Source organism: Micropterus dolomieu, linkage group LG20 (genome assembly GCF_021292245.1).
Source record: "Micropterus dolomieu isolate WLL.071019.BEF.003 ecotype Adirondacks linkage group LG20, ASM2129224v1, whole genome shotgun sequence".
Lineage (NCBI taxonomy): Eukaryota > Metazoa > Chordata > Actinopteri > Centrarchiformes > Centrarchidae > Micropterus > Micropterus dolomieu.
This window is the reverse complement of record NC_060169.1, coordinates 36,837,059-36,859,812: the sequence shown is the minus strand read 5'-3', so window position 1 is coordinate 36,859,812 and position 22,754 is coordinate 36,837,059. Positions and strand designations below refer to the sequence as shown.

At 41.7% G+C, this 22,754-nt stretch overlaps 1 protein-coding gene and 1 long non-coding RNA gene across 2 annotated transcripts; one reads left to right on the top strand and one right to left on the bottom strand.

Annotated features, from left to right (window-relative positions):
* Positions 1-11,774: 11,774 nt before the first annotated feature.
* Positions 11,775-17,628, bottom strand: ccnd1 (cyclin D1). The gene is made up of 5 exons (XM_046033615.1): positions 17,204-17,628; positions 15,624-15,839; positions 14,709-14,868; positions 13,690-13,838; positions 11,775-13,576 (listed from the first exon to the last, which is right to left on the bottom strand). The coding sequence occupies exons 1-5, from the start codon at positions 17,399-17,401 to the stop codon at positions 13,421-13,423; spliced, it is 879 nt and encodes a 292-aa protein (XP_045889571.1). The 5' UTR covers positions 17,402-17,628; the 3' UTR covers positions 11,775-13,420.
* Positions 17,629-17,841: 213 nt separating this feature from the next.
* On the top strand, positions 17,842-20,421 carry LOC123959094. The gene is made up of 4 exons (XR_006822215.1): positions 17,842-18,059; positions 18,311-18,388; positions 18,890-18,987; positions 19,095-20,421. It is a non-coding gene; the product is annotated as an uncharacterized LOC123959094 (long non-coding RNA).
* The last annotated feature ends 2,333 nt before the right edge of the window (positions 20,422-22,754 follow it).

Here is a 22,754-nt window from a genome sequence, read left to right as displayed (position 1 = left end):
TTTGCTGTAAGGTGTCTGTTTTCTTTGGGAGGTTTGACTGTGACTAAATAATGGAAGCAACTCATGGTGGAAAGTAAATAAGTGTCTCAAGTAACTTTCACTTTCGGCTTCTCTGTGCTCCTCTATTACACGGTGTTTCTAACACCACAGCATTTATTGGACTGCTGTCTGTTGCAGAAAAAGATTTTGATGAAGATTGATCCTTGAGAGAAAATGACGCATGGTTACAGATCAAACACACAATATACAGTGTCCAGTTTATTAGGGACACCTTGTTAACACTAAAGCGGCCTAATCCAACAGTCCTGTTGGAATGGCAGGTGTTGATTCACCTGTGGGATCAGGTTTGTGCCGCTGTTGAATTGTAAATGGGAACTATAAATGGTGGACAAAATAATAATAGGCACACCTGTCAGTATAATCCAGTACATTTATACAGATAACTACAGCCAGGTGTACCTAATAAACTGACAGCTGAGTGCACACCGTAGTTAAATTTAAACCCACCTCTACCTTCAACATGTGGAATGTTTGGTTTTTGTGGTTTTGCTACTTCAGTAACTGGTGGCAGCCAGTCAAACCATCACAACATGGCAGGGTGTTGCATACAGCTAAACGTACCTCTTCAGCTCCAATGTTTTGTTTCTTGTTTAATTGAAGGTCACAAAATGAATCAACTATTTTGATAATTGAATAATCATTAAAGTCAGTTTGTTAAATGTGAGTATCTTTGGGCAGACAAAGCAAGCACGTTTGGTATTTTTTTTACTGTTCTGACATTTTCAGGACCAAACCATGAACAGTCTCAATAATTGTAGGATGCAGCCCTTGTTGCAAAAAGGAATATTCATCCACAACATTGTATTGTATTTATGTTTGTGTTTTGTGTCTATTTTTTCTTTTATTGTTGGATAACAATGGAGGTCTGTGGCACAGAAGCATAAAATCAGACTGGTTCCACAGACAGGAACAGGGACTATAGATGCAAATTAGCATCCCTGGTAAATAAATCAAAGGAAGACCATACTTGTTGGAAGGATCAAATTATTGTTGTACAACTAGCCACTAGAGGGCAGTGCTGTCACTCTGATTCCAGCTGAGCTTTGTTCAACCTAACTTACACTTTTGATTGGAAATGATGAGCTACCATGGCACCTCATGCTCTAAGGAGTTTTGGGATTCTATAAACCTGCCTATGGTACATAGCACATACACAAGCAGCGCATATGACTAAACAACTTGGAATGACTTAGCTACAAGGCCAAAGTTTTCATTTATAAGATGTGCAATTTCTGTAAAACATTTTGTCAATAGACTTTATTAAATGAAACATTACTTTCAGACACCACTGTCTGTGATTTATAATTTGGGTATAACTAATAAGGAATACTGTTCACTGAAAAAGCATCTAAAGCCACTTTGTTAAGGTCATAAAAGATGGTGGTTATGGTAAAAGATGATCACATTGGGGGTGTTAAAAAATGTAATATTTCTCCATCTATACTGTATAGTTTCATAGCTGCATTTAGATGCAATTTGTGGTAAGAAGAGTGTAATTTATAGGGCTCGCACCTTGATGCTGGACACATGAAATTGGTTCCTACCAGCTTATATTATAGCAAAGATTAGTACTGGATAGCAATCTCTGTATATATTCTAGTAATATGAAGTGCTGACAGATTGGCCCAGGACCACACAGTAGTAAGTATATATGCTAGCATGGGTATAATCTCGGCACCCCCCTAACCACAGCGGGGTCAGGCCGAGCCAGAGAGCTGCAGCAGAGCTGGATAATGGTGACGCTGCTCCTGATCCCAGGAGGCTACAAAAATGAAAAATAAAAATAAAAGTTGGTCTTGCAGAAAAAATGTAAACTACAAAGTAAATAGTGTGAACCTGAATATCTTCAAATGCAATATCTTTGCACCAAACAGTGGACAAACAGGAATTTGTATAAGTATAAATAAAGGGCCAATGAACACGTATGGCCCCTGCTGCTTACATATGGAAGGTAAACCCGTCTTTATGTTGAATAGAGGTCCTCATTTCCACCGTGGAAAAAATCACAGTTGTCAAATCACAGATTTTTTTCATGGCATCCTCTATGGATCGATTGCCTGGTTATGATGCACGCCTAGTCTGTTTTCGAAGTTCAGCACGGGTGCCCTACATTGTCCTAAAGCCCCGCTGTGTTAGCTATGCTGTGATGTGCTACAGTAGCAGACCTTGCACTGCTCTATCTTGGACTGAACTACATACAGGCCAACAGCTGTTAGACTGGGTCTGTCTACTGATGTTAAAGGATAACTTCAGTATTTTTCACACACATTCTCTATGTGACTAATCGGGACAAAACTAAAAATTGGTCCAGTATTGAGCGAACACGCTGCAGTCGGCAGCAACAAAACAGAGCTGCAATGTAATTCTTGCAGGCAATTGCGCCCCATCAAAGTAACTAAAGTGCATGTTTTTGTCACCGACAGGCTCAGATTTTTGTCTGACAACATTTTGGAAAGCATACCTACAGAGATAGGGTCATTTTTAAATAATAGGATCCTTTTTATTTAACCAGAAACAGTCGCTGTATCGCTCTCATCAAAGCCACCAGATTCCATTGATAAAAACAGTAATTTTACTATTAATTTTAAGTTGGTTAGTTTCTTTAACACAAACTTACCGCTGCGATTGATGCAGCGGTAAACCAGAGAGGTGAAATTACTACTTAACAATCTGAACCTGTTTCGCTGCTACTGGCTGCCATACGCTAACTCAATACTGGAGTAATTAAAAAAAAAAAGTTGTCCCAATTAGTCACATTAGCAGTGACACACGGGAAAATATGGTCCAGATTGAAAAATACCAGTTACCCTTTAAACTACTTTACCTCTCTCTGGGTAAACCAGGTCACCAACCTCTGCTGTGAACAGTGTATGTACAGAGTGTGTACATGCTGCTGCTGGGTCCACACAACCTCAACAACATGAACAACAATGGCATCAGGAGGCACCAGGGAGGACCAAAGGGACTTTTTCAGCCTTTGTCAGCCAGCCCACTTTCTATTCCATGTCCAAACTCCCACTGACAATAACCCAACAGGACTGTGTGTCTGTGTGTGTGTGTGTGTGTGTGTGTGTGTGTGTGTGTGTGTGTGTGTGTGTGTGTGTGTGTGTGTGTGTTGTGGGTGGGGGGGTACAGTAGCAGCTGGTTTATGCAGTGTCAGGCAGCAGGTGAATGCTGTCTTCTGGTCGGCAGCTTCTGAGGGCAAACAGAGAGAAGAGAAAGAGGGAGGCAGGGTGGAGAAGGGGGTGGAGGGGTGACAGGGGCCCAGTGAGAGAGGCTGCATTCAGATGAGTGTTTTAGTACGACTTGTACCCTCTTAAAGTCAGAAAAATCAAAGGCAGACAGAGTGTGCAATTATCAAATGAAGAACCCCAAGAAAGAGAAAAGGAATGAATTGATTATAGCCGCAGTAAAGTGGAGAGGAGGAGGAGGAGGAGGAGAAAGGGTACAGAGTTAGAAGAATAATAATCAGAGGAGGAAGGAGGAGGAGGAGGAGGAGAGGAGAAAGATGAGGAGGAAGAGCAGCAGAGAGAGGAGGAGGGACCACAGCCTTTGAGAGAATGTAGAGGAATGTGGGGAGCAGGTGGTGAGTGGTGACATGAAAAGCAGTGGTGACAAATGCAGCCGACCGGCCGGCCGGCAGCAGAAGAGCCCTCTGAATGAAATGGTGGCATCAGATTTCACCACAAGCACACCAACAGCTCCATGAGGGGGAGGAGGAAGGAGGAGAAGGGCCTCCATGGAGAACAGCAGACACATGGTGTCGTCTGAGTGAACACAAAGTTTAGATTTCATTCAGTTGGATAAGATATTATGCACATTCAGATAATATGTATACGGGTTGGAACATATTTATTAATGATCAGTATGGATACAGACATTGTGAACCGTCAAAAAAAAGTCATCTTCAGTCAGCTATTAGCATTTTCCAGAGCTTTGTACTGCATCTCATGGGCCTTCTCTGCATATGGAGTTGTTGAAGTTCCTTAGGTGTCGTGATAATGATGAGAAGTGACGCCTCTGTCTGACCAGTGAACACTATGTGCTGACGATGAAGACTGTGAGATGTGTAGAATCACTTCAAGTAGAAATCACTGTAGAAAAAGCTGAAAGTGGACCTTGAGGCTTTGATACACACACAATACTTAATAGTAGATTCATTCATTTTTGGTTTTAGTCTTTTCATTGGATTTGTTGACAGTTATGAAAACAGAAATTCACTTGTACCTTACTTTTACTAATTGTGGATGTCTGAAGATGCTCTGTGGTAATATTGGTGATACTGGAAAAACAGGGAACTTGCTTGTTTGGTGCAGACTCCAGCAACAATCACTATCCTAATTTTTTGATTTTTTTCAGTGAAAGCGGAATGCAAAAGTTTTCATTGCCATTAAAATCGTGACTCATATCGCAATATCTCTCAAAATAATCGTAAGATGATTTTTGGGGTAGAATATCAGTCAGCCCTTCTTGAGCCAACACAAGGAAGAAGGGAACTAAGGGGCTGCTTTGGCCACCAGGGGGGGCCCACAGAGCAAAATGACATGGCAAAAAATATAACACAATAAGTGTTATACTCCATGTTGTGTTTCACTAGGTTCATTGACTTAACAGGTTACTTTGTGTATGTGCATGCTGCAAAGGTATTAGACTTTTATTGGGGGTGCATTGAAGTGTTAAGTCTGGCTTTTTCTGGATTTCATGACTATAATTTGTGATTTGTGTATCGTTTTCCTGACATCTAACTAGTCAGTACTAGCTTATTAGCTGCTTTCTGTGTCTGTAGTTACATTTTTGAGGAGGTGCACATCAGACTACACTGTCGATTCAACGCAGAAGTATAAATCAGGCTTTATGTTGTTACGCCTACTTGATGTTTGCCTGTGTTAGCAGAGTTGTTGACTCGAGCAAAATCTGCCAGATGTTTCACAGACTGTTGATGTTAGCAAACTTACTATTTAACACACTCGGACAATGACTGAATAACATTACTGTAAGTGCTCTTGCGTTGGTTGCTGTCTAGCTTTGTTGGTTAGCTTGCCACATTAGAAGCAACATTATGCTGCTGGTTGAGAGGGGCCCCGGGCTCAGCAGCCTCTTTGGACATAACGATAGCCAATGGCAGAAACAACAAGACCGAAGAGGACGTTGATGAGGGAGCGCTTCCTGAAATAAAAGGCTGTGAGATAGTAGCCGAGCTGGTATTCTTTCTGTTGGGCTAGTCACTAATATTGTTATGTCTCGCACATCTTTTATGTTTGGCTGTGTCAGCAAAGTTGTCGGCTTGCTAGGCCCTGGTTTCAGTGGGCACTTATGCTGCCGTTGGATAGAGACAAAGCTACTGAAAATGTGAGCAAAACAGGAGCAAACAATCAACATCCTCAATCCCAGAGTTCTCCTTCACACAACTGTAAGTGCAGCAGCCAGGAGGAGCAGACAGTATGTCGTCCCCCCCCCCTCCCCCTCCATGCACCCCCATCCAGCTGAATGGATCCTGGAAATACTTCCCTCTGTGTTTGATGTGGTCTGCGCAGTAATGTCTCTCCCTGCTCTCAGACCACAAACACTTACCTGTGACAGGCCCAGAATAGTTAATCGCATGTCAAATAAGTGTGAGTTGGTTCAGTGTTGGACAGCAAGCAGCCCCCGCCTTTTCAGTTTCACTGCAAACTGCCATGTTAGCACACAAACCCACCGTGCAGTGTCCACTATGGTCGGTTCTTAAAAGTGCTCCTTCATTCACTTTCATTCCAGCTTGGATCTAATTATAAACCACTGTGTGTTGCGTAATTTATTGTTTCATCAGTTGTACATTGACTTGTTTTATGTTTTATATATTCACAACTGTGTGTGATACTCATTTTTGTTACAATTGTGTATCTTTTGCATTGATTGCTGTAAAGTTGTTTGAAAAGGGGCTATACAAATAAAGTTCTTCTCCTTATTATTGTTATTATTCTTATTTTCATCTTTTTGGCTGTTGTTTCAATTGGTTATAAGACTGTACTCAGCAGTCAGACTATCACAGACATTAAATTAGTAGTATTTACTTTATAATACAAACCCAAGCCAGACTGTACCTTTATTTTGGATGTTGTCAGCTTTTTCTCAATTGCCTTTAACAGGCTGAACAAAGTAAGAATCCTGTTAACAAAATAAAATATTTATTTTTACACCATATTCACTACATACTTTTAGTATAGCAGTTGAAGTGGACTACACACTGTAGGAGAATGTGTGTGCATTTGTGTGTGTGTGTGTGTGTGTGTGTGTGTGTGTGTGTGTGTATCAAGTGAAAATATCAATAGACAAAGATAGGCACATGGATAAAAAAATAGTGTGAGCATGGTGTAACACATACAACAGCAGGCTGTTGTATGTGTTACATAGTGGATGTGGGCGTGTGGTAGTGTGTGTGTGTGAGTGTGTGTGTGTGCTGAGGGTCTTTGTCTGCTGCTGGTTGAGCTGGCGCTGGCAGGCCTGTGGGAAAGGATTAGACTTTCACGCCTTTTCCTCCACACTGAAACCCCATCAAAGACATTCCTTGCATAACAAATCAATGAGTACTGTCACACACAGACACACACACACACACACACACACACACACACACCCACACCCACACAAACACACACAAATACTCCTGTTAATCATTAGCCAAACAATAACTTTCAGGTTTCACACAGAACTTTCTTGTTCACTCCTTAAATGAGGGCAGGAGGAAATTAGCAGAATTTACAAGTTGAAACCTGATTTGTAGTAGTTTGTAATTGTAGCATTTTTTTCTTAAAAACTACAAAATCATCTCCAGTCCTAGTACTGTGTGTGTGTGTGTGTGTGTGTGTGTGTGCAGGCCGTTGAAAAAGCATGAGCCACGATAAAACTAGATCTCTGGAAACTATTGCAGGATGGATATCAGCATTTCTCTGATTTGACTTTGTGTTCCTTCTACTGTCACTACTTGTAATACTTATCGCATATTCATTTAATAATCCTCCAAGTCTTTTGTATCACAAACAGGAGTGGTCACGTAGTTCCCGTAGTGTCACCCATTGGTTTGTGGACTTCTGTTGAAGCCTCTAGTTTGACATTTAGGCAGAAGTGGCCATTACTGGACAAGGCGGTGGAGCTAGCACTACCGCAAAGGCTTCGCTTTTCAGACCCGGAGGTTGTCGCTCGGTAGGCGGAAGCAGAGGGCCGCAGACCGCTTGCTGTAACAGGGATTGTCTTGATGATGCAGCTGTCGAAAGCTTGCCATTCTGGCAAGACGGACCAGACGAACGGCAGCAAGTTTCCACAGCTTTATTTTTTCTCCTGTTTTACAGGTTAGTCAAGTGTACAAAATCACAAAAGATACAAGATCCATTGTGTAGTTTGTTGTGTTCAGGTAAGCTCGTTGACAATGAGAGTATGGACACACTTTAGCTTGTGCTGTGTCTCAATTTGTGCACTTCCAAACTCGCACTTGCTATTTTGAGTGTGTGCATTCACACTGCACAAGTATGGCAGAATGCAGTGCACTATGAAGACCAAGATGGTGTCCTCATAACGGTCAAAAAGTTGGCGCACCTGTGGAACGCTGGACACTTCTAACCAGTCCCTGCGCTATAGCGGTCCTTAGGGGGCCGGACCCACCTACAGAGCCTCTGTGCCCCCACCCCAAGAATTTATATGTAAATATATGTAAATATACATATATAAAAATATATGTATATTTGTTCGTATTCTGATGTGTATTTAAGCGAAAATGTATCAAAGGTATTTGATGACACTGGGAAGTTTGACTGACCTCTCTGCATCTTGGTACGGGCTACTACATGTGCTCGGTTTGGCCTGACCTAGCTAGCTAGGTTAAATTAATTTGGGAAGTGGAAAATATGGATGTATGAACGTTTTTTAAATCATCAGCTTCATCAAGCCATGATTTTTCTGGCGCTAGCCAGTCTGGTGAGCCTGTGATGGTGGGACCAAGCAGGCCAGTGGAATTATTCACAGACTCAGTGTGGGACCTTGGCACTGATGAAATAAAGCAGGTGATTTTGGACAAATGCTGTATGGCCTGATAAGGCATTCTTTTAGCTGCAGTTGAGTAAAGATAAGGATTGGCTTGAATCCTCGTTGAAAGCAGATGCTGCATTTTGTTTCCCAAGTTGCAAATTCAGTTCCTCAGACACAACATCCACCATAAAAGGTTTCACTGATTCGAAACATGCAACTGAGACTAGAACAAGCATGCTTCCACTAAAGAACACATGAGGTGTAAAACTATGTGTTTTTAGCTGTAAACCAAATGGCATTCAGCCAATATGACAGAGGAAAATGCAAACACTGGAGTTTTTCTCTCCTTATTTGAGTCTACTTTGAGAAAAGATCATCTAGCTAAAATATCCAAATCCATTCCTCAAAATGCAACCTACACAAGCCATGATGTGCAAAAAGAGGTGCTCGAAAAGATGAGCTCCATACTGACAGAAGAAATTGTCATAGGGATGTGGGACTCACGGTACACCATCAAAGTTGATGGAACCCGCGACCTTACAGGTCAAGAAAACATTTCAATAGTTGTGCGTTATGTTGATGAAAATGAAAATGAAAGTATGTGAACGCCTATTAGTCATAGCGACAGCCGAAAAGGGGGCTGGAGATACTCCCGCTCCCTAATTAACAAAGAGCTCCACTGTTAATGTTTACAACTCCTATACACTTTGTTAGTTTTACAGCTGAAGTAATTCATGTGTATTCTGCTTTATCGTTCCTCCTGTTTTACAGGCTTACTATCTGTTCTAATTACCTGTGCCCGGGGCCTGTTACATACAGATGGGCAACCAGTGAAACCAGTGAAAAATCAACATACGTATCTCATAGCTCCACCTCCTTCTGAGTCTTACTACATGCTCTTCACTGCGTTCAGATCATTGCATTCTTATAACAAGGTTATTTTTCTGTAAGCACCAGCGCTGAATCCAGGGTTGGCTCGTTCAGCATGTTGAAACAACTGAGCAGTTTTTTGTTGGCTCCGCTGCGCTTGTTAGCATCCATTTTTCTGTCTTGTTTCTGATCTATTTGTTGTATCTCCATTTCAGCCAGACGCTGAGAAACGTTTTGGTTTCTTTGGCGTGGGTTGGCCTGGTCATCTAAACAGTTGAAAAAGCAAAACGCTATCAGTTCCTTTTTGGCAAAATATTTTTCATTAAAAGGAGCACCAAATCATTTTACCGGATAATAACTAGAGCAGGAACCTGAACTGGTCCACGTTTAGAAACTGCTGATGATCAGCATTTTCAAAAAGCTCAGGTTTCCTCAGGTCCACAGGTTGATGGCGCAATGGATAAGAGAAAAACCTCAGTGTTTGGTGTGAGAGACCTGGGTTCAATCCACCATTGTGTCCCTGAGCAAGACACTTAACCCCTAGTTGCTCCAGCGGCTTGCGACCACTGACATAAATAGCAATTGTAAGTGGCTTTGAATAAAAGCGTCAGATAAATGTAAATCTAATGTTAAACAGTTATTTTGGATTGTGTCCTAAATGTTTTCAGAGAAGGAAAGCCAAAACACAGAGATGCATTTTCAAATTCATGTGGACGTGGTCTCAGTGTCTTAAGTCTCAGCTTTTAATATCTATGTATGTCATATAAAAACTCAGAAGTCCGGACCCAACATGATTCATGTCAGATATGAGAGAATGTCACTTTTGTTTTTAGTGCAGCTTTTTTACAACATGTACCAGACCAGAGGATTTGAAACATCTTTTCACAAACAACTAAGATTTTTTTTGAAAGCTCTATACATCTGCTTGGAACTTAATAATATGGAAGTCCCATCAGTCAGTCTGTCTGGTTGTTAAACCCATATTTGATTGAAATAGTGTTATATTGTCAGTGCATAGTATTTTTAACAATCACAACACCAACTCATAGAACCTACCATCTACTGCTATCCATCTCAAATGAGGCAACTAGTGATAGGCCTACTAATTGGGCCGATATCTGGCATTTTAAGATAATGGGAATCAGCCGATGCCTGCACTCACAGGGCTGATATATCATCCTAAATTACAGCTAATTTCATTTAAGAGCATTACTGGCTTGTGATAAATATATATAGTTATACTGTAGAGTATAATGCAGCTGAAAGACGTCACACCAGTCACCCTCTGAAATCTACAGCAGAACCCAATGTGTTTTTCTATTTCATTCATTAATAAAACTTCCATCTAAAACAACACAGTACTGGCTGATATAACATGTAGATTAGAATGTACTGTGCATGGAATAATGGAATTATACATGACTTTTCTCTGTTTTCATATCAGCATTACATATCATCTATCGGCTTTTGAAAAACTTACATTGGTCGACCACTAGGGGCGACTCCGGCATAAAGCTTTCAATGTCAATAACAACATTCAGACATCAGCGTCTCCTGTGGACAAGAACAGCTTTCCAGAATCCATCTAATTCATGTTTTTATTGTGTAGTTGACACAAATATGAATACAATGTTTGTCCCAGTTGCAGACCACTGGCATGAAGTAGACACAACTGTGTGGAATGATTTGTAAAAACAAAACAAAAACAGTCTATGGCTTACCGAGCAAGACACTGAATCTATTTACAAACTCAAATCAACTCACTGACAGTTTGAAAATTGGAGCAAAAAGCTTTTTTTCTTTTATAAATATAAAAATGGGAAAGGAAAGAAGACCGCAGTGGGCCTAAAGGGGGGATAAAGTCTCTTTCACCGAGACAGCTTAACACTCAACAGAGTTATACATGTCCCATTTTCTGTTATGGCACCAGTATCAAAGCATTGCCTGGACTCGCTGGTTTCCATCACGGATGCTTCACCTCGAGCCGGTTGAACAGAGCCAGTAGGCACTGAACCAACGCGTAGAATAGAATAAGAACTAAACAAATAAAAAGACTAAAATTAGAGATAAATCTTGACTGTCACATGAGGTATTGTGGATCAAAGCATTTCTGTACATTGTCTCATTTTTCCTTGTTTTTTGGAATAGTTCAGAAAATCATATTACGTAATTATAAACAAAACAAAACTGATCACATAGACTCTACATAAAAACAAATGAGGATGTCAATAACAATTTTCTATGAGAAAATTCAAACCTAGAATGGCAGTATATTGACATTTATATGTATAAAAAAAACAACCAAAAATGTAGCAGCAAACAAGAGAAAAGCATCGTTTTTAATCCGTTACGTTTTTATCATCTTTTCTTTTTTTTCCTTTTTTTTTTTTAAAACACGTAGCTGGGATTTATTTTCTATAGCAGCGGAATACAAGGAGTGTTTTTCTCCTACTCTCTATCCTTAATGTACAATCAGAAGCCTAATTATCAAGGTCCCTACACAGTGGGCATACTTTTCAAATCAATACTTTTTTCAGAATTGGATTTGAAGAGAGCCCTCCTGCTTGTAGTAATCTGTCCATCGTCATATATAAAAGTATATATATATCAACCTGGTCACAACATTCCCGTCCTGCGTAGGAACCCTGACTTGAACTCTACAGCATTAAGACACACCTCCCTGTTGAGCCTTCACCCTTTTTGCCACTTCTGCTGCCTGCCCCCCCCCCCCCCCCCCCCCCCCCCCCCCCCCCCCCCCTCTGTACTCTAGCCAGTTTTGCTCTCCTTTTTTTTTTTTTTTAGGCAAGTCCCCAAGAAACGCAGCCTACGTCTTTTAGGTTTGTGCAAAATCATGTCAATAGTCTCAACACTCCTCTTCCTTTTTTTTTTTTTTAGCTTCATCGCCTTCCCAGAATCCATGAGCAGTTGTTGAACTGAGGTGGAGCGACGGAGGAGATGTTGTCCTGGTGATTTAGAGGCAGACTGGAGCTTTAGTTTTACAAATAGTTCTGGATGGCGGAGCTGCTCTGGAGACATAGTTAAGTATCAGTAGGTGGAGCCACGGTTAGTTAGCAAACTAGGAAAATGCAGGCTAAGAAAAATAAATAATGTTTATCTATATAAAAATAAAGTATTATTTGAATACTTGTTTTTACTTTACGTGTGGACCTTTAGCTTTTGGCTCTGCGCACTGAGGTTTAACTAAACCAATGTCACAATTGTAATGTAAGAGCAGCTCTGCCTGTATGAAACATTTGTTGAACTAAACCTCAAATCTGAGACTTGGAAGGCAGCTACAGCAAGCGCCTGGCTCTATGAGACTCATGTCAAGCAGCATTCATCTTGTTTTTAAAAAATATATTTCTGCCATACTGGTCGATTCTTTTGTCCCATTAGAGGAATCCCATCCGGGTGCAACTGTCAGCAGGCGCTGCTCTCACTCCATCACCAAAAGACTCCTGCTCACACCCCCATTCCATTATCATGTTGTTTTACAAACTTTATCACTGTGATTTTTTTTAGACGACCAGCAGCGCTGACCAAAAGTGCTTTTTTTATAGAAAACAAAGTTGGAATGGTTTAGCTTAAACTACACAGAGAAAGGAAACATAACAGACTGTGGATGGCTCTGCTTTTGATCTTATCAAACTACACCAAGCTGAAATGGGTAATGTGAAAGTTGTCCACAAATGAATAAAGAATCCCATTTGTCCAAACCTGAACATCAGCAGTCCACAGTCCACTAGGGTCATAAAAACTGAGCGTCTCACACTACACTTGGTTTACAAAACAAAAAGCTTGGAGGAAAAGAGGTTTAAGACTAACTGACAAAAAGGTCTAAAATGATATATAATAAAGTGACTAAACACAAGCAAGCAGGGATATATGAATGTCTGCACTGCAACAAGACAAACACGGGAGCTTGGACAGTCTAAAACATTCTACATAACAGAAGAGAAATTAAACTCTTTAATAAAAGTCAGATTTCAGGTGAAGACCTGAAGGCAGACTACAAGGACCTACTGTACATGACACTTTGGGATGTTTTAGTAGGCAAGTTGAGTCTGCTGTAATTTAAAGATTCCTAGTTTAATATTTGAGGGAATAAGAAAAACTATCTACTAAAATGTCTGCTGTGTGGCTTCAACTCCAGCCCTCGCAGGCCATCAGTATTCTGTGTCTTTTTCTCTCTCTGGTACATCTCTGTAGTGTTCATTTCTTTTCCCAGGATGGGAGGGGACACTGGCAGGAAATGTGACTTGGGATTTGCTGCGGGGCAGGCAGGGGGCGCTCTGTTCCGTCTCGGCAGCAGTATGGGACAGCAGACATGTGAAGGACGTGTCAGCCATGATAGCAGCCCGCCGCGAAGAAGGGGGAGGGGGGGAGGCCAAGTTCAGATGAGGCACCCCCTCCCCAGCTCACCCGTCACTACCCTCTGTCGACAACTTTCCCTCGATCATCAGATCATCATGCGATGCAGATGTTAGTCATTTCAGATGTTGATGTCTCTGACGTCTGTCGGGGTGCAGGACAGGTCCACGTCCTCGTCCACGCGTTTGGTTTCTGTTGTGCCGCTGTGTTGCTGAGCCTGCCGCAGGCTGGACTCCAGCAGAGACTCTATCTGCTCCTGACATGCCCGCAAGCAGTCCTGCAATCACAGAATCAACACTGAGCAAACACCATCACGCTGCTGACATCAGGAGCAATCAATGCCTCGCTCCATATTCAAAAATGGATTTGGGACAAGTTGTGTTTGCATACCGGGTCACTGCGAATGACCTGCGACAGGAAGTTGGTGAGATTCTGGGAGGACAAAGAGGCATCTTGGCTTTTCAGGTAAAGACCTTGAACAGCTGCCACCACGCTGCCCGCAGCCACCATGGACGGAGGACTGGCGATGAAGTTGACATCTGTGGAAACAACACAAGCATGTGTTATAGATATACACATCTGCAGCACAGTTTGACCATGATTCTACTCTATATTCCTCTATTGCTAAATGAGTAGAAGCCTGTGTGGAAATTGGCTAATGTAAAGAAATTATTTTGTATAACCAGCCCGTTCTCACCAGAAAAATGGCTGTGTTGCTCGATTATGCAGCAGCTTGTTACTACTCACATTTATGTTTATTGTTAGCTTGCGACCTCTAGTGGCCGTACAATAGTAGTAAAGTCAGGTGACGTAGTATAAAGCGCCACAAAGGGTGGTGGGGTTGGATGCATGCGTCAAACAAAGGCAAGACTTTCAGGAGCCCGAAAAAGTGGACTTACTCAAACTTTAAAGTTAAATAACATTTCGTGGCTGACTTATGTTACTTACATCACATGACTTAACATAGGCTACTTATTTAAACCCAAACCACAATCTTTGCTTAAACCTAACCACCTACAGCCATTTCACAACATTTACCATGTGTTAAACTCCACGTAACTTACTTCACGTGACTTATATAACGTACATAAAGTGGTACGACTGACACTGGAGTGGTACTTGCCAACGATCATATACATTATTTTCAGAATAAATACAGATGAAACAGGGGAATTAAATCTACAGATGAGAAGATACAGGTTACAGCAGCAGAACACAGTGAAACAAAGTGAAATACGTAGGACTTTGTGTAAATGTATAAATAACGAGAGTATACTTTATGCTTACATGACAACTGTTCTTCATAATTCTGTTAGAAAATATGAATGTTCACCTAAGCAAGTCCATTTACTGTACACATGAAGATATGAGACATCTACTTGTATGAAGGCACAAGCTTTGTGTCCTACCTGTAGCACAGAGAGCCACAAAGGTCTGGGCGTGTTTCCTGAGGATCTGCTTGGTGGACGGGTAGATCTTCAGCTTGGACAGGAAGTGCTCGATGAAGTCGTGAGGCGTGACTGAAGCCAGATCCCACTTCAGCTTGTTGAGAACCAGCAGCTCCATTTGCTGTGGATGGACCAGACCAGAGGTATTCAGTTTCTGCAGTTGTATTTATTTCTTTGCATCCTGCATTTAGCCAGATCTTATATTGCTGGCAATATTTACAATTATGATACCATCCTGCGTTCAGCTTCTTTTTTTTTTTTTTATCCCCACAGATTTTAGCTTTCTCATAAATCTAAATGCAATCCTACTAGTTAAATTAGTTAAATATGATATATCACCTTAACATTCATCAATAATGTATGTGTGTCTCTTTTGGGCATAACCTTACAGGACCAGTAAATTATTACATTGTGGTTAAGTATCCAAAACACCACTCTGATGAGTCACAGCGGTACAAACGGCCGCACATAAAAAAAAATGTCACTGCAAACGAAAACTGTGTCTGTGGTTCTACATGTTCACTTTTCCCTTGCCAATAGCCTGCACCTCTATCTTATGGCCACTAGGTGTCGCCCTCACTCCGTTTTCTTGCCAGTTTCTGGGACCATTAATGAAATCAGAGAGGCCTTCGGTCACCATGGGAAAGTCACAGGCAGCCATTAAGACACTGCTGCACCAAAGCATTTCTACTTTATTTCAACCAAATATTTTATCTATGACATTTCAATAGCCTATCAATGTCATATGGCCACAGTGACACTGGCAAACCAGATGAACTGCAAACGCTGTTTATTCTGGTCATGTGTCTCCAGGGCATGCTGTTCGTGTAGGCTACTGTATGTTATCAAACATCCATGTCTGCAGAACTTAATTACCAGCAGCTCTCCGGGCTGGACCGAGTTGTCCGTGTAGATACAGAGTTTCTCCGCCGTTAAGGGCACAGTCTCCTTCATCTTGGATGCTAGAAACATGCATGTAGCTCCCAGCAGCTGTAGCCTTGTTTTCCTGGTGGCCTCCACTGATAAAAATCTGTCCAAATAGTTCATAGCCAGCGGAAAAACCTCCTCCTCACATTTCTGTTCCTCGCAGACCTGGGGAGTTGAGAAAAGCACTTAGAGGTTGCTGTCGCATGCTGAAAGAAAATTCCCCCCATTCATATGCATTATCAAGTCTTCTCCCCCACTGGCTCTATGTCTTAGTCCGTGCACAGCTGTTTGCATTCAATAGCTGGCTGTCCGCAATCACCCGAAAATAAATTAAAAGAAATTAAACATTGTATCTTTGCATCTAATTCATCTGAGTTTAGAGTTCAAATATCCTGCGTGACACTCTATTTAATGCAAACTCATTTTCGCATGCAACCGAAAGCTTCTAAAGTCTATTTATCGATTTATCACAGTAAGTAACACTGTTGCAGAAATGAAAACAGTCGGGAATTAGTTTGCAGTCAGTTCTGGCTGAGACACAAAGGTGGCGTCGATGCAAGTTTCACTCTAATTTCAACTTCGTCATCTTTTCAAAAAATATTTAGAAATATTTAAAAATTACCGGGGTGTGTACAATTAGCATGTAAATGATCCTTATCGAATGCCTGATCGGATCAGCATAAAATGTGTCGACTTGTGACACGGAGGAATTTTTAAAAAATTCATTTCTCAGACTGGGTTTCTTCACGTGCTGCAGGCGACTCTCCCCCTCGGCTCTCCGATGCACACTTTCAGAAATTAATAAAAAATATAAATCCGCAAACAATTCGATCCAAAAGTGCATGTTAATGTTAACAAACATCCAATCTATCAAATCCGACTGTTAAAATGCATTTACTACTTTCGGATTTTTAGAAAATGTGATTTTTCTTCAGCGACCTTCACAGACAGCTATGACTCTTGCGAAGCAAAACAAACTTTACCGGTTGATACCAGTCGAACAAGCTATAGCAGTCCCTATGTAACCGTCTTATGATATAAGGGCATTTCTGGTCGATTTAACAGAGTTACTGTCATTGCTGCTGATATTATAGATTTTTAATGATATTAAAATCCTTCTCATATACGACAACAAAGATGGCGCATAATACTGGCACGGGCCAGACTGCATACGTGTACATTGCTGTTATTTTGGAATATTTTCCCCATGTAATTACATATTATAACCGTCTAGAAAATATAGGCTAAGAAATGATCAATAACAAAAGAAGTCTATCCAGAAACTGAGTGCACTCTGTGGCCAATAGGCCTATCTCCTCTTATAGCCAAAGGACCACCCAGCACTCATGAGGACATACTTTTCAGAGCGTTTATGTAACATGTACAGTGAAATATCAGACATTAACCTCTCAAAGACTCACTACTTTCACATTAAGACTAATTTCTCATGCTATATGGTAGGTAAGCTACCAACAGGTTAGCAGCGAAACTCAGGCACTGGAGGAAAGTTGAAGTGAAGTAAAACCAACCTCTAACATCCAGGTGGCAACTATTTTCCTCATTTTGGGTACAATTTCTTTCTGAACACACTTGAAGTAGTTTGGCGACGGTAGGTAGTTTTCCTCTGCCTTCAGCATGGTGTGTAGATCTCGGTCGTTGAGCAGGTTGACGTCCTGGTAGGCTCTCCTGATGGAGTCCACCTCGCAGCACAGCAGCTGGTCCTCCATAGTAGCCTACTTCTGGTATTAATATTAGGCTATTATCAGCGTACTTTCAGTATCAGCCTGTTAAAATCTGACTGAAGGAACAGGCTACGGCACACGGGAGGCTGTTAGTCCCGTAATTTTAAATCACTTTCTTCTGGCTGGGCTGCTGCTGCTGCTGCTGCTGCGTGCTGTTGCTCCTCCGGTGTGCGCGAGCCCTCTGAGGCACAGAGCGCTTCCCCCTGCTAGACAAAAACCCCTGCCTCGCGCTCGCAAACGTACGGGCACACGCACACACAAAGTTTAACGTCCAGTGCGCGCTGAGGAGGTGGGGTGGGTGCGCGCGATGACGTCAGCTGTTGTTGAGGTGGGGGGGTGGGGGGGGATCAAAGAGACGAGCAGTCTGCTAGGGAGCGCGCGAGGAAGGGATTCTATTATATACACGGTATATAAGGAAAGAGAAAGGGGGGAGGACCCCTCCTCCGGTAGCTTCTGAGGAGGAGGTGGGAGGTCCGGGGCTGAGTCTGGGGGAACGTCTGTCCCCAGTGGCGGAGAGCTGACCGGGGAAGACTGGCAGCTTAGCGTCGGTAGGGGGCGATAACGGCTTACACCCCTCTTCCTCGTCTCTCCCCAAGACCCAATGAAAGCAGCAGCTCTCTGACCAAACTGTGCTGAACATGAGGTGAGCACATGGGACAACACACAGTGTAGCCTATTTATTCCTATTTAGCCTGTTCCTACTGCAGTTAACACGGGTTATAATGTGTGTTAGGCTATATCATGAAAGGCTAGCTGTAGCTCTGTCTGTAAGCACGGTTAACTTCTCATGGGCTACTTACCAACCCATGTTTGACATGTGGAATGGCATGTAAAACATTAGCCTATTAATTCAGTTAGATAATAAAAGTGTGGATTGTTGTCCTCTGTATGCAGTTAACAACATACACCTCATCATGTGGCTCCCCCACACTGAAGAAAATGAGTCTCAGGTCTAACTTTGTTTGAGGACTGGTGAGTCAACATTTGTCAATGGGAACCCCCACTGTGTTGCATTGCAACTTTATATGGTTTGTTTGAGTATTTCATCAGTTACTAATGCAAGCTAATTGAGAAGAGGTACATATGTAGCCTATGTGCTATTGATCATTGCAATTCTTTGGAATTGAGTTGAACAACAGTCTAGTTTGCTTTGATAATAAAGCAAAAACGATTAGTTCATGTTCCTTAAAAACACAAGAAAAGCTGTTCAGAATGAAGTAAGACGGAAGTGCAAGTAGTAAAGTTTCTCTAACACACACTCAAAGACACACAGACGGGAGGAGACTGGAGTTGCACCAATGGGAGGAATTGCTGTTACTAGGCAGATGTCAGTGTAGCTGTTCATGTGGGGGAAAGTTGCACTGAAAAAGTAGACATGGTTATTGATAACCCTATCAAAGTCCAAATAATGACTTGGCATTTTCCATTGACCGCACTGCTTTATATGTACATTTCTGCTTTAATCTCCCACAGCAAGAAAACCATTCAGTAAGACAGAGGACAAATCAATGGATCCAGCAGGATCCATATACTGACATTTACGTCTTGATAGAGAGTATCAGTCAGGCCCTGTGAGTAGCCATGTATTTAGTCACTCAAGTTACAACCGGCATTCAGTGTTAAGTTGTGCACATTTTAATCTAGTTTCAATATGAATTGGAGCTTTTCACATTCCTAGGATTCCTCTCTGGGCTATTGGGTGGACTACCGTAATGCCTGAAGAGTGTACAGCTCTGTGGACAGAGCCTAGATCACCACTCAGTTGTTGTGAAGGATAAAAAATACAATATGATTCTGCTTGCACAACATCTTTTCACCATGCATTAACATATGAAACTGAATTGTAAATGTGTTGATTTTTTCAAACTTTTTATCTTCACTTTCAGTTTGCATTTAGAAAAATTCTTAACATTTGTGTTATGGTTCATTTATGTTCTACAATGTATTTGTGTTTTATAATTTCCCTTTTTACAATTGAACCTCCCATCGATGGGATGTTACAGTTATATAAAATAATATCTAATCAATCAAGTTCTTTTCACTATCATAAGCCCTTTTGATTGCCTGATGCACCTTCACAAATCTTGTCGATCAAGTATTTTATATATCGCCTATGATGTCAGAACAAGCCACTATGGAAACCTTTTTCTTAACTTCTTTATTTTCGTTTTTAACATGTTTGCAAATGACAACACGGAAAGCAAAATATAAATCCTGTTTCACACAGAAAGTTAGAAAAACACAAACCAACAGTTATTGTAATCCACTTCATTCCCCTCAGATATGACTTTTCTCAATGCCGTGTTCTGTCCTCTCTGTTCCTCTCATGCTCAGACAGATAGAGGCTTTCTGTGCGAAACAAAGAGAGCAGGAGCATGTGACTTTTGCAGTGAGGCTCTTCTAGTAGCTTTATGGTAGCAGGGGGAAGGAAGTGTTTAAAGGGACAGAGGAGAGCTGAAGTTCAGCAGAATGGTTCAGACTACTGATCACACCACCACGGAGCCCACTGCTGGAAAATAAATGATATGTCAAGGCTGCCATTTACCACATCAAGGCCTGGTTTTTATTCACTTGCAGTGACGTTCTCTCTTTTTGACTCCTAAGTGCCCTCCATTTCTTCATCCAGCCATTTGAATTTCCTTGACTACGCTGCTGAAGCCAGATACTTGAATATAGTTTTGTCATTTTTCTCAAGTCGGGCTCTTGATAAGAATAAGAAATAGAAATCAATACTTGTGGTACAGGCGGTTGAAGCACTGTGAGAAAGTTTAGAAGAATAAAGCTCTACTTCTGCTAGCCGCAACATGAGGCTTTACTTCCCATTGCTAAATGCTAACATCAGCATGTTGACAATGATCACTGTCTTAGTTTAGTTGTGGTGGCATGCTAAACATATGTGGGTAAGGATAAATGTGTTGCATGGGGGAATTGTATTTGGTCACCAACCAAAGTTCTGAACAAATTAAAATTTTAACCTGAAATTAAAGCATTCTCCACCCATCCAATATTTGTCTCAATATTTCATTCTGAACCAAAGTGGTGGACTGGCTGACTGATAGACCACCACTTTACCTGTAGAAACCTAAAAGCTGCAGTTCTGATCACCTGATTGAGGAAATCGGATAAAGGCGTTCACATCACAGTTTCAGACAGTATTTTAAAACCAGTACTTTTACTACATGTAAAACTGTATCATCTGACCTTCCAGCTCTCAACCATTAGGCTGTTTCAGAAAAGGGCTATGACACTTTTGCTACACATTTTATAACTCTTTGCACACATTGTTTCCAAACTAATACTTAAGTTAATGGTTGATTTAAGAGTTAATACCTTACTTAGTAGGAATTTAGGTTTCCAACAGGTTGGTTACTCCTGGTATTTTACTTTGACTGTGCAGATGTAGGCCTTCAGTCGGTGCAGCAGCTTAGGTCTGTAGACGAGTAAAACAGGAATTCATTTACCAGCTCCGTGCTTGGTAGTTTGTTTTCTGGGACTTGAGTGAGAATGTGAAATTGCCCCGGGTGTGAAAGCAACGTCGGTTGTCATCAATTCATTACTTTTCTCAGTCTCAACCATTCATTCATCCCATTTCCCAGTTCTGCCTTTCATTCATTCAGTGGCATGGCTGGTATGTGTGTGTGCTCCCCCTCCCCCCTCCTCAGACACTCCCCTATGCTATTTCTATGTTTTTGTCATTACCTGTGTAAGCCTATACACTCACACTATATACTTACATATATATACTGTATATGCTGCATGACAGGCCTGCATGCATATGCCAACAACAAGGTAACCATTAGCCAAATTAACCAAATGGTTACCTCTTCACTATATCTATCCTCATTATGTTGCTTAGAGTTAAAACTGACTTTATTAACTTTGGATAATATATTCTCAAATGTTCCAGACTATTCTGTAGCCCTGCCTTCAACTAACCCAGAGCTTTAATACCTAAAAGCAAAGCTGTGTGTGTGTGGTGGTGGTGGTGGTGGTGGTGGTGGTGGTGGGGAGGGGGGTGGGGGGGGTTGCAGGGGTGTTGAAGTGGTGACATTTGTCTTCACCCTCATTCTGTGTCCAGCTTTGAAGTCCTGATGCCTCTTCATATTCTAAATATGACCTCCAACAGCACACACACACACACACACACACACAGAATATCTGTGTGAGGGCTTCCCTTCCTCCAGCCATCATCTAGAGGGACTGAGTGAAAGAGAGAGGGCAGAGAAAGAAGGTTCTTCCCTGTGAATGAAACTCCTTTCTCAGCTGAGGGCAGGTCCACAATGACCCTGCAAAGATGGATAGGGAGATTGTCCTGTGAAATGATCCGCGAACACAGATTGGCGGGGGTCAATCTGGCTATGTGTGTGTGTGTGTGTTCTGCAGCACAACTGACCTAACAGCAGCACTGGTCTGGCTAGATGGGTGGGTGCTAAGGGGCCATGTAGGGCCAAGGGCAAGGATAAGAGGAAAAAAACCCAGCACAATGGGGCAGTGGCAGTTTGGGAGGGGGGTAGGGTGGGTTGGAATGTATGCATCCCATATCACACACACACACACACACACACACACATGGGTCTACAGGGTGCTGCTTTGATAAGGATCTGTAAATGAGGCTTATGCAAACTACTAGCAAGGCTTTGACCAGCTAATGTTTGACATACAGTATACCCAGGGGTCACAAACTGGCTGAATATGGCTCCAATGTGTACTTCAGTTAGGCTTTCCAAATGTGACCTATGCATCTGTCTCAGTGTTACACATTATGTTACGCTAACAAAAAGCTGATCCGATCTGTAGCCACTTTAAGTTGAACTGGATAGTTAACAAGCAGGTAAGGCCCCATCCACACTGCTCCGTTTTAGTTTAAAAAACGGAGAATTAAAATGAATACGATCTCCGTCCACACCAGCGTTTTAGAACTTCTCCGTTTTAGGTCTTCGTTTTCGCCATTTTAGTCAAAGATAGCAAAAGGTCTCCATTTTAAAACCAAAACGCAGTAGTGTGGACGGGCCCTAAATGTCAACATGGCTTAGCAGGATACAGGACACAGGAAATGCAAGGCCTCTTAGAGCATGACTTTCTGATCATCCCGATCTCTTGAAGTTAACAAGGGGAAGAAGCCCATCACAGCATTTAGTTGATTTGAATGTGAATGTGGCAATTAGTGGGTCTGCTCACTGCAGAAATGTAAATTCACACAGGGGTTTTATGTAGAATTAAACATGTAGACTCACACCACTTTGGCTTTGTTGATCTTTGAAGGGCAGTTTGTACTGTCGTGTCCAGAATGGGGGTAGAAAGTCTTTCATCTCATTCATTTTTATACATTTCTTGCAAA

What these genes read in the sequence shown, in the direction of transcription:
- ccnd1 (XM_046033615.1), bottom strand. Translation starts at nt 17,401, where the DNA reads ATGGAGGACCAGCTGCTGTGCTGCGAGGTGGACTCCATCAGGAGAGCC. An exon ending in TTGCCACCTGGATGTTAGAG is followed by an intron (nt 15,840 to 17,203) that starts GTTGGTTTTACT and finishes TCAACTCCCCAG; the next exon opens with GTCTGCGAGGAACAGAAATG. An exon ending in AGGTCATTCGCAGTGACCCG is followed by an intron (nt 13,577 to 13,689) that starts GTATGCAAACAC and finishes CTGTGATTGCAG; the next exon opens with GACTGCTTGCGGGCATGTCA.